The sequence below is a fragment of the Gadus macrocephalus genome, chromosome 20 (genome assembly GCF_031168955.1).
Source record: "Gadus macrocephalus chromosome 20, ASM3116895v1".
Taxonomy (NCBI): Eukaryota; Metazoa; Chordata; class Actinopteri; order Gadiformes; family Gadidae; genus Gadus; species Gadus macrocephalus.
Genome location: NC_082401.1, coordinates 14,957,652 through 14,970,387, shown reverse-complemented (window position 1 = coordinate 14,970,387; position 12,736 = coordinate 14,957,652). Strand labels below are relative to the sequence as shown.

General features: G+C 46.7%; 1 protein-coding gene across 1 annotated transcript in view; it reads right to left on the bottom strand.

Annotated features, from left to right (window-relative positions):
- The window catches only part of myo10l3 (myosin X, like 3), a 62,410-nt gene that overhangs the window by 33,671 nt on the left and 16,003 nt on the right, over positions 1-12,736 (bottom strand). Inside the window, 6 exon segments of the mRNA XM_060039469.1 lie at positions 74-98; positions 266-574; positions 1,218-1,352; positions 2,004-2,124; positions 2,127-2,190; positions 3,128-3,286. Of these exon segments, the coding sequence (XP_059895452.1) occupies positions 74-98; positions 266-574; positions 1,218-1,352; positions 2,004-2,124; positions 2,127-2,190; positions 3,128-3,286 (813 nt within the window).

Here is a 12,736-nt window from a genome sequence, read left to right as displayed (position 1 = left end):
TGTGAGGGTCCAGAATCATACCACTACCTCAGCCAATCAGGGTGTGTTAAAGACATCAGCCTATGGATCGCACATTAGAATGATGTTGGGACAGCGTCCTGGTGGAGCACCACCAGGATCACAGGGCTGTAGAAGATGTGGTAGTTTCTCTCTCCAGGATTCTGCCGTACTACACGATTCTAGAGCACGAGCAATTCAGACACATTTGAAATGTTTACCTTCCTTCTAATTGTTATTTTTATGTTTTGGAGGTTAATGCATCTACAAGAGGTGACCAATATGCGTCTCCAAACCTAACAATCTTACCTTTTCAAGCAAATCTGGGGGTTTTAAAGTCAAGGCCAATATGCAGCATTGAATGACCACATTGAACATTTGCACAAACTTGTGTTTGAGACAATAACTATTGTGTATAAAATACAATAGTTCCATAATGAGGTGCAGGATACAGTCGATGATGCAGCCGCCCTGAATGTTCCCGCCGTGGGAGAAGTGGAGCTGGATGAACTTCCCGAAGCGGCTGGAGTTGTTGTTGTACACCGTCTTGGCGTTCCCAAACGCCTCCATGATTGGACTGCGGAGGAGGAAGTGACACGTTCAGACTTCCTGTCCCATTCAGCATTATGTACACATCCTCTGTGTCGAGTGTGGACAACAGGTGAATAAAGTGAATAGCTTCCAACGACAAACAAACAGTACAGTAGGAGCCAAAGATGTCAGAACGGATATCTACCGTTGTTTATTTTGTTAGCTGACTTTTATCCAAAGTGTATTGAGTGTAGATTCTATCAAGAAGGACCAGGTAGGTGTTCTTACAGGTTCTCACAGAGAGACGGATTGGGTTTCAAACCCGGAACTTTCACACACACACACACACACACACACACACACACACACACACACACACACACACACACACACACACACACACACACACACACACACACACACACACACCACCCTACCCACTACAGTGTACTCTAACTTTACATCTACTATTGTTTATTCAGTAAGCACATGATTTTATCCAAAGTGAAATTACTGTAGATTCTATCATTCTATCATTCATCATGGGAAGAGGTAGCGGTAACGTTCCTACAGAGAGAAGACACATTCGGGTTCGAACCCCGAACTTTTCACACAAACACACCCCACCCTACCCTACCCTCTACCGACCCTCCCGCCCCCTCCCACACGTCTCCCCACCCCCCCAGCACCTGCTCTGGACGATGGCCTGCTCCACGCGGGTGGTCCTTTCCGAGGGGGGCGTGCCGGACGACTTCTGGCTCATCACCGACAGGAACTTGAGGAGCAGTTTGGTGCTCTCCGTCTTCCCCGCTCCGCTCTCGCCGCTGGGACAACGGAACGGCGTCACAACGTCAAGGGACGCAAGGTGGGCGAGCCGAGACGTTTAGAGAGAGACGCAGACGGAGAGGGTCGGTCCAAACGCTCATCATACATTTATATGCATTTAATAAAGATTATAGCGATATTCTACTCTGCATTTAACATTGACATTTACATTTAGGGCATTTAGCTGACGCTTTTATCCAAGGCGACTTACAATAAGTACATTGTCAGATGAAAGAGAAACAATATATTGCTGTCATGTTCACATAGAACCTAATGCCAAGCAATAACAATTGCTAGGGTAGGTCTACAAACTCTCTTCAGTAGTAGAGTAGAATCAGATCTCTCTCTGACTGACTAACAAACTCGTCTTACGAACTACTGCTTGAGCTTTGTCACGCAAAGGCTGTCCTTATTATTAACATATGGCTAATTAACACAATAGCAGTGGGAGATATGAGACACATTATACTCAAGGTATTCTATATCCTACCACCTTTACAACTCATTCCGACGATAAGAAAACATTTGATCAAATAATGAATACAATCAGCTGTAACAATTCATGGAACATTGCAAATCAAAGGAATAAAATACTTATAATAAATGAAAAATATATGAAACAAAAAGCTCCAAGTGTGAGCTGCTCGTACCTGATGAGCACACATTGGCTGTCGTGCCTCTTCCACAGGCAGCGGTAGCACTCATTGGCCACGGCGAAGATGTGGGGCGGGAGCTCCCCCATGTGGTGGCGGCTGTACATGTCCACCGCGGGCTGTCGTACAGACCCGCGATCTGCTTGTAGGGGTTCACCGCGGCCAGGATGGAGCCGATGTTGGTCTGGGGCGCCGGGATGCAGATGGAGGGGAGAGAGGGGAGGAGATGAGAAGAAGGTAGAGGAAGAAGACAGAAAGGAGGGAAGGAAGGAAGGAAACAATATGTTTATGATCTATGCAGAGGAGCAAAGGGAATTACATTTGAGTCTTTCTCCTCATTCCCTCACTGTATAAATACCGACCACATTAGATCAAATTCAGACAAAAGCATTACACACACGTTTTATTTTGCATCTTTTGAAAGTAAATGTGTTGTACGCTCTGCATTGTGCCTTTCTACGGGCTACCCTGAGAAAGACTCAGCTCTGAGTGTCCTAGTTTTGTGAGGAGGCCGGGATCACTTTGGTGTCTTCAGTACTTCAGAGAGACAAGCCGCACACAGAACTGTGTTTGTGGGTCAGTAATCCGTTTACATTGAAGCTTTTATCCGGAACGCAGTGAGAGTATTAAAAGGCAGGAAAGTGGATGCTGTCGAAGTAGATCAGTCTAAGCGCTCTTTGATGAGATTCAAATGATTGATGATGACATCCAGAGGTGATATGGGGTTTTATGATGAACATGTTTGTGCTGGGGGGTTTAACTTGAGGACAAAATAAGTATAGAGAGAAGCATAGAGAATGAGTTATATTTAAATTCCTGAAAAAGTACCATTCTGAGCAGGAACTTTACCCTTGACTAATTAACTTTCTGGCCAGGAACTTTACTTTTTTTCACTAATTCTTACCTTTCTGAGCCTCAACTCTACCCTTTATTAATTACCTTTCTGAGCGTGAACTTATCCTTTACTTATTACCTTTCTGAGCGTGAACTCTAACCTTTCCTAATTACCTTTCAGAGCAAAGCCCTGAAATCCACATCATTTTACATCGATCGCAGTCTTTGCCTTGGAAACAGACGTGGCACAGTGGTAGATGTTGGGTCAACGGCGGGCCACGGCTTACATAGATGAGGTCCTGCTGGTAACGCAGGAACAGGTTGTGCATGATGGCTGCTTCGTGGAGCTCGGCCAGCGTGGACATGTCCTCCACCCCCTGGATGCTGCTGGGGTGCATGGGGAACACCGTGTCCCTGTTCAGGTCCGGACCCTCCACACACACCACCTGCACAGCAACACCAAACGGCCACGTTGGATACTCAGTTATAATATAGACGGTTATGTGTATAATCTATTATAACATAACTGTATAACTATGTTAGCTATACAGTTATAGTATAGAGGGTTCTGTGTATGACGGTTACTGTCATTTAGATAACCTTTTATAATATAACTGTATAACTATATTAGTTATACAGTTATATTATAGGGTTATAGACCCTCTATTATATAACTGTATAATTTATATAGTTATATTACAGAGAGTTATATATAATATAATATGTGCAAGTTCCTGGTGACTTCTGGTGTTAAGAATTAAGGTAGGAGATTCAAAAATCTTTGCCTGACATCACTTACAGCACATATTTCACAACCTTTACACACAGCTACTACGGTACCACTACAACTAGGGCTGGGTAAAAAAATCTATTTAATCGATTTTGGATTTACAATATTGATTCATGAAATAGATTTTTTTTATTTATTTTTTTTATTTTAGTTTTGTTACCATCATCATTATTTTTTGCACTTCAATAACCATTGCCTTATTGTAATTTGCAGCGATGAATGTTGAATGTTAGTCCAAGTACACTTTCACTTGCAATTCTTTCTAATTTCAAAATTGCACTTTTGAGACTTGAGACAGTTTTGTTTACAGCTCAAGCTTAAACTGTCCAATTTACAAGTTTGCACTTAAAACCTGTTGTTTAATATGAAGAGAAAAAATAAAGTACACTTGCATTTTGTAACACAGTTGAGCCATTTTCATTATTTAAGAGCAGATCGAATTGAATCAAATGAAATTGAATCGTGATTAATCGATTCAGAACTTTATGAATCGAAATCTAATCGATTTAGGAAATTGGCCACGATACCCAGCCCTGACTTCAACTAGCAACCCTAGCATCAACATAATCCTAAACTGCTACAGGGAGGCGCGACCCCTAGGGTTCCACTGTGCGTGTGACGAGCCTCTCGTGACCAGGGGCCAGTTCAGGACAACACGGGCAGGAAGCCTTGATGAGGGCTACGGCCTCCGGGCTACGGGGTAAACATCCACCAGCAGAGACCCATGGGGCCGGAGATGCTTATCCACAGCACTGAGCCGTGTCTCCTGATCCACCACCCCTCTCTGTCTTCTCCAGCGAAGCCTGCATGGCAGACAGGCAGAACGTGAAGCCAGAGGAGGAGGAGCTGGGGGGGTCTGAGAGACGAACGATGAGACAACGCTGACATTCCTGTCGGTGCCCGAGACTGGCACGTCTGACAGGTAAGCCCCCCCCCCCGTTCCCTCTCTCCTGTCGGGGCTTATCTCCTTCAAGTTTGGCGGCGGGGTTTTTCTTGTTGGATCTGCTGAGTGACTCTGTGCGTATGGCACATTCAGAACCAGGGCCAGCAGGAAACAGTGTTTGAGGAAAGATGATTAACAGATGGCCTTGAAGTGACTTCTCAGAGTCACAAACAAGGCTGGGGTGGCAGGAGGGGACAACATATGGGGATGAAGAGAGGACAGAGATAGAGAGGGATAGAGATAGAGAGAGAATGAGAATGAGAGAGACAGAAAAAGAGCGAAAGAAAAATAGAGAAAGAGAAATAGAGAAAGCGATAGAGAACGAGAGAAGAGAGGGAGAGAGAGAGAGAGAGAGAGAGAGAGAAAGAGAAAGAGAGAGTGGAATGGCTCAATGATCCTGTTGCAGGGAGCATTGCACAGGAGGAGAAAGAGAGAGCAAATAACAGTCATTTCCAACGTGTAAGATAAAGTAAGAATGAGAAAGAGAGGGAGGGAGGAATAGAGAATAAGATAGAGAGAGCATTAGGAAGAGAGGGAGGGAGGGACAGAGAGGAAATGAGATAGAGAGAATAAGGAAGAGAGGGAGGGGGGAGGAGAGGGAATGAAATAGAGAGAGAATGAGGAAGCGGGATGGAAGGAGAGAAAATGAGAGTGAGAGTGGAAGAGAGAGAAAGAGAGAGGGAGAGAAACGGGGGAGAGAGAGAGGCAGAAAGAAAGAGTGAGGGAGATGAAAGAGGAGGGACAGAGACAGAGAGAGGGAGAAAGAGAAATAAAGAGAGGCAAAGAGAGAGCAGAGAGAGAGAGAGAGATAGAGAGAGAGAGGCAGAGAGAGAGAGAGAGAGAGAGGAGAGAGAGAGAGAGAGAGAGAGAGAGGCAGAGAGAGGCAGAGAGAGGCAGAGAGAGGCAGAGAGAGAGAGAGAGAGAGAGAGAGAGAGAGAGAGAGAGAGAGAGAGATCAATAAAGATCCACATATAGATATCGAGTCTCCATGACCTCCCGACTATCAGAGCCTGAAGGAAAGCGTCAGAGTGGGGGCAGTTCACAGAGCGACGGCCTCTGGGAGAGCGGCCGGGTGGAAAGAGCCTCTGAATCAATACTGATGGACCGGGGGCTGCGGCGTGTGGCCGCGGTGCCAACGCATTACTGCTGGCTCTTCCGGCACATTCTCCAGAGTCCCTGTGGGAGGCAGACAGAGCCTCACACTCACACGCACGCACGCACGCACGCACGCACACACACACACACACACACACACACACACACACACACACACACACACACACACACACACACACACACCACACACACACACCACACACACACACACACACACACACACACACACACACACACACACACACACACGCTGACTCAGCTGGAACTCTTTGGGGTCTGGCTGTACAGAGGATGGGGCCGAATGGCTCACGGTGGGCGGGTCGGTCGGTGGTTGGTGGTTGGTTGGTGGGTTGGTGACTCTCTTGGCTGGTTGGTTGGTTAGTTGGTTAGTGTAAAGGGGGTTGGGAACTTTTTAGTCTCTTGGTGGTTGGTTGGTTGGTTGGTCGGTTAGTTGGTTAGTGTAAAGGGGGTTGGGAAGTTAGTCTCTTGGTTGGTTGGTTGGTTGGTTGGTTGGTCGGTTAGTTGGTTAGTGTAAAGGGGGTTGGGACGTTAGTCTCTGGTTGGTTGGTTGGTTGGTTGGTTGGTTAGTTGGTTAGTGTAAAGGGGGTTGGGACGTTAGTCTCTTGGTGGTTGGTTGATTGGTTGGTTAGTTGGTTAGTTGGTTAGTGTAAAGGGGGTTGGGACGTTAGTCTCTTGGTTGGTTGTTGGGTTGGTTAATCTAGTTGTAGGGGTCTAGTTGGTCTGGGCTTGTTGAGTACCAAACATCTCTATTTTAACAACTGATGATTGTTGCTGTTGATCTGGGGATGGATCAGCACTGCTTTGAAACTTCCTCTCTTGACACGACGGCATCGTGGATCACATGCCTAGCTATTACCAACAGATCTCCACGCTGAAGCCTCCAGGCTTCCATTCCTTATTACTGCCATTTGTGCTCCTGAAGCAGCGATATTCCAAGTAGAGTGTTTTATAAAAAAAGATGAACCCAGTGATATATTATTGATGAATGGAACCAGCAGCGATATCTATTTCAGTTACTAGCCAGACGCTTGATGGATCAAAGGCACAGCCATTAACGGCATGGGCCAAAGCCAAGACAAAAGCTCTGAAATAATCATCGGAGTGAGGCGTCTGTGATGTATCTGTCTATGAGCTGATGATGGAGGAGGAGGAAGAGGAGGAGGAAGAGAAGGAGGAGGCGGACGAGGAGGAGGAGGAGGAGGAGGAGGAGGAGGAGGAGGAGGAGGGAGTGGTTTCCCATGGCGATAGCAGCAGTTCATCATCGCCTACACTGATGTCAATACCCCGTGTGCAGTGACTGGCTAATTTACAACCAATCCTACTTGCACATCCTTAACCTTTCGGCCCACACCCCCACCCTCTCCACTCTGGCAAATTAGCCCTGATTCACCCAACGCCGGGTTCCTATAGGGAAGCATAAATCAAACAGACAAGAGGAGGTGTCCCGGTGAATGAACCGTTTTCATCCAATCACAAGACAAGTGTGTGTATGAGTTTAGGGTAATGAGGAAGAACACATGGGTCACATAGTAATGGAGTCATGTTGAGTAGCTACGATTCCTTATTTAAAATAACCCTGTAGCTAATCGTGATGTACGGCCATCATACAAACTCTTCTTTCTGTAGGTCACGCATTAAAAAACTTAAATGATTTAGTCCATTCCGTCAAAAGTCTATCATTCGATTCTTTATACATCTCTTTGAATAACCCTTTAGGATCATACTCATGGACTCTGGGCCTCCAGTTGAAAGGTCAAGGGGAGGACTCTATCCAGAAGACTCTTTCAGCGTTTGAGTATCCTCTCCAGTGTTTATTAGCATTCCTCTCATTCTTCCGTTGGCACATAGCGGGCTGCGCTAAAGCAGCTATAACCAGAGCTAACGTAGAAAAACAAGCAGCTGAGAGAGGGGCCAATGAACCTCAGCTCCGTTCTTCATAACTGCAAGGATATAACACTATAAACTATGAAGGGAGACATTCAATGAGAACATTAATATGGGGCCAAAGATTAAGCAGAACAGATTTGTGCTGAGAGAGCATCCTTAGTTAGTGCTGGCAAAGAAGGTAAGTAGAGTGTGTGTAGTGTGTGTGTGTGTGTACGTGTGTGTGTGTGTGTGTGTGTGTGTGTGTGTGTGTGTGTGTGTGCGTTTGTGTGCTTATATCCGTGTGTGTGTGTGTCTGTACGCGTGCTTGCCTCTCTGCGTGGGTCTGCTTCTGTGCATCTCTCTCTCTCTCTCCTCTCTCTCTCTCTCTCTCCTCTCTCTCCCCCCTCCCCCTCTCCCTCTCCCTCTCTCTCTCTCTCTCTCTCTCGCTCTCTCTCTCTCTCTCTCTCTCTCTCTCTCTCTCTCTCTCTCTCTCCTCTCTCTCTCTCTCTCTCTCTCTCTCTCTCTCTCTCTCTCTCACTCTCTCTCTCTCTCTCTCTCTCCCCCCCTCCCCCTCTCACCTCTCTCTCCCTCTCTCTCTCTCTCTCTCTCTCTCTCTCCCCCTCCCCCGTATGAACACAAGTGATGCGCGGAGGCTTCTGTACACCGTTACCGTGACGACCCTGCCTGGCGGCCGGTCAGCGCTCCCGTTGGCTTCTGTCACCGGCCGTCATCGCAGACGGCGGTGAATACGCTTATCTGGGTGTGTGAGCACAGACCCTGTCCCTAAGCAACCCCCCCCCCCGAAATGCACACACACATTCACACACACACACACACACACACACACACATCAGCTGCAACAAAGCCCTGGCCCTGGTCCACGGTGATGTCACCCTGGGTGTAGGACATGGTGTCTGTCGTGCTCTGCAACACAGTGGACTGTAGATGGGCGTCACTGTTATTCTTTTGGGGGCGGGGGTGTATTTAACCTTGAGGTTATCAGTGAGGTGTCTATAGTTTATGGGATAACCTTTTTAATTCTGATCGTTTTATGTCTCTGTTGGTGCTGTTTTTGTTCCATTGTTTCGTTTCTTTCCAAAAATATGAAAAGTGACTTTTTTTTATGAACAAATTAACTCTTTCTTCCTTTGGATTTCTGCCTGAGGTAGAAGGCACTGGGTAAATAAATAGTCGCGATCACTTAATACGGTTCATGGCATTTACATGCGACTGTTGGCTCTATGCTCTATTGATCGATCAAATTGATTAATAAAATTGTTCCCAAAACCATTTCATCCCAATCCATCTGCCTCTCATTTTGTAAAAGTCCTTGCTGAGTGTATTAGCTCACGTGTCCATATAGAGACTCTCCCTGATTTAGGTAAACCTTCTCATGGACTGACTTGCTCCGTTCTAAGATTCTAGAACACCCGTAATCCAGGGACATTGGGCCGCGTTCCAAACACTCTTCTGCTGTTCCCGGTGGAGGCCACGCCCTGCTGCCGCTTTGTTCGGCGAGCCCACCTATGAATATGCATAAGTAGGCGGGGCCCCACTCAGTGAGCCACTGAGGCCCCGGGCCCAGAGCCTACAGGAAATAATATTCAAATCCTTTAAGGGAGACGAGATTACACCAGGAAAACGGATGCACACACGCTGCAAAATGTGACAATGTGTTTTTAAGTTTTCAACATTTCTCTCGTTTTATTTACTCCCCTCACACAAAAACACAAACCGAATCCATCTGCTGCAGTTTAACGTCGAGAGTGGAATACCTTAATTTATTACCCGTTTAATAAAGAAGCTGAACATGCATTTATCCGGTGAGAGGGAGACCTCCACATCCCATAAAGAAAAACCTGAGATTCCACATGATCAATCTTCCCAGAATCCCAGACATCCGGGCCCCAGATACAACAGCCCTGAAGCATTGGTTTATGTGTTTTTTTTGTGCAGATGGCCACAGCCCCAGCAGTGTGCATGCATGCGATTTCACTGAGCGCAGTCATCAACGTCTCCCACCCCATCCAGATGCCTGGCCGTTAGAACACATAATGCCTCGATTGACCCACAAACCAAAAGAAAGTGGGCCCAGCCGGCTGTGATGAGCCTCTTCCCAGCCTCTAAAGACTGCTTCGATACGTCGGACTCAATGCAACGTCCATTGTAGGTGAAAGTCTGTCCTTATCGTAAAAACAATGATCGGCATCCACAAACAGGGGAGTAGCCTTGTGGCGATACCAACACGCTGAGATCATATCGGTATCAGTACATAGATACTACAAAGAGCATAAGCAAAGAGGTATAAGATACAACAAAGAGCATGCTCTCCTGCTGCATTATCGCCAGCCCTGGGGCGATGACGTCATCAGAGAGTGACATCGCCTTGAGCTCCAGGTGGCAAGCATGCATGCACACACGCAACTGCACACGCATGCACGCACACACACCTAAGGTGCTTACTCAATGTCACTCCAGCTGGACCCTGCATAACACACACTCTCCATCTGGCACCCAGAGAGACGCACACACACCCTCCGTCCACGCATACACAACATGACAGTGTGTGTAAGTGAACCAGAGAATAAAAGGCTGGCCCTTCTCAGGAGAAGACGTTGATCAATGATGATATGAATCATAATGATAGAGTAGCCAGCTCAGCCTGAGAGAGGGGAGAGAGAGAGAGAGAGAGAGAGAGAGAGAGAGAGAGAGAGAGAGAGAGAGAGAGAGAGGAGAGGAGAGGGAGAGAGAGAGAGAGAGAGCTCAGCCTGAGAGAGGGGAGGGAGAGAGAGAGAGAGAGACACACACAGATACACAAAGAGGAGAAGAGAGGGAGACACAGAGACAGAGAGAGAGAGACACACACACACACACACACACACACACACACACACACACACACACACACACACACACACACACACACACACACACACACACACACACACACACACACACACACACACACACACACACACACACCCCGACAAAGAGGGGAAAAGAGAAAGATAGAGAGACATAGCGAGTAAAAGCAAGGGAGAGAGGGAGAGAAAGAGAGAGAAAGAGAAAGACAGAGAGAGAGATAGGGATAGAGTGAGAGATAGAGGCAGTGGTCTTTGATTGGGGAGCCCAGCAGAAGGTAATGGAAGGCGTAGGCCCCCCCAAGGGAGCGCGCTGACAGCAGAACATGTTGTGCCTCCACCTCTAAAGGTGGAAGATGAATATAAAGACATTGAGGCAGAGCCAGACACACACACACACGGGTTAATATGACAAGTCGACCTGGTATACATAACAATTAGAAATAAATACATGGATACAAAAACATTAATTATGATCACAAATAGAAACACATGAATAAATAAAATATAATAAAAAAAATGAATATGAATAAAGCAAAATAAATATAATTTAAATCTATATGTAACTGGATGGATAGATAAGTTGGACAGCACGTTCCCATTTAAACCAAAGGACAAGCACCAGTTTAGTGCTGTGAAGCGCTGGGACAACTCAGCAGATTGAGACGCCAGGGGCCTTCTCTCTGAGACTCTCCACGCGGAGCCCGTTCATACCGCTGCCCTCCCGGCCTTCTCCGCACGGGGATGTGGTGACACAAAGCTCACCCTTCACACGGCTGGCCTGGTGACCTCAGCACACGGGGGAGCGTGTGAGCCAACAGCTGAGCGGCAGCCCTCCGCCCTGACCCAGTCTCACGCTCAGCTCCGCGAGGACGCGGGATTGCGAGTGTGTGTTTTCGAGGTTACAATATGTGATGTGTTCCAGTACTGCGTTTTAGAGGGCATGTCGTCGGGTAGAATGTGTCTGAGATCGGATAGAGGTTCGAGCCTTGGGTTGAAGTTGCGTTGAGTTTATTTACAAAACACTGCAGCACTGACAGACGAGAATAACGACGGAAACTAACATAAAACAAACAGACTCTTGAGCCGAGTCAACTGGGACTCAGCTCCAGGGGTGGGATGGGACTAACCATCACCTCTCCTCCACCCAACCCTTAAATAGAGCGCCGTCAAAGGTTGCACTACTAACAGTGCCCTGTGCTACTTTTCTCTTATCAGACCTTGAACCGGGAACCAACAACTTTGGACTGATGAGTTCCTCTGGTTAAAGTTACAAAGACAGACGTGTGTTTCCAGAACAACAGACTTCCTGTGTTTATTTACAACCCCTAGGCCTGAAGGATCATGGTGTTACCCCTGGAGTGAGTGGTTTCTATAATGTGTGTGATATACCATTGATTGCTTGAGGCGTATGAACGCATGCGTTTGCATGACAAAGCAGACAAAGCAGGGTCATTCAGTATAGGGTGGAAGTCAAACGATCTAATGGCCCCTCCAGACAACATTGCAGATTCAGACAAAATATTGCATTATTGATAAGATCAATTTTGCTCATGTTTATTTATAATGCCTTTCAACATGTCACCCACTTACTCACTACATGTACACACGCGAGTACAAACACACACACACACACACACACACACACACACACACGCTTAGATAAACCCTGGAGCAAAAATTCTAAAAATTGATTTCCCTTCAGGAGACTCTGGACATTTATGCATACAATCTACTACTGTGTAGGCGATTTAGGATACAGATCACTACTACACCCAGAATTAAAACAGCTACATTATCATGCTTAGAGTAGTGGAAGTTGCAAAATATATAAACGCTATTACTAATGGTATTAGCAAGAATAAAACAAAACAAAACAAACATCCGTGAGAGAAAAGGAGCATTTTCAATCAACTCTATTATCAAACTGTTGGCCATTGTGTTTCTTTGGCAATGGAAGATAAAGGTGTGTGTGTGTGTGTGTGTGTGTGTGTGTGTGTGTGTGTGTGTGTGTGTGTGTGTGTGTGTGTGTGTGTGTGTGTGTGTGTGTGTGTGTGTGTGTGTGTGTGTGTGTGTGTGTGTGTGACATTTCAACCTCCAGATCCGAGCGACAACATCTCTGAGCCTCTCAACACATACCATTACTTCCCCTCGCTACCTCCTTCCGCTTCCTGTGCAACCCCTCTCCCTCTCTGTGCACTCTCGACGTGCACTCCGGCCGTGCACTCTGGGCCGTGCACGTGGACCAACAACAGGAAGCTCTCCAGACACAATGGCCGACATGCACGACTTCGAAAGG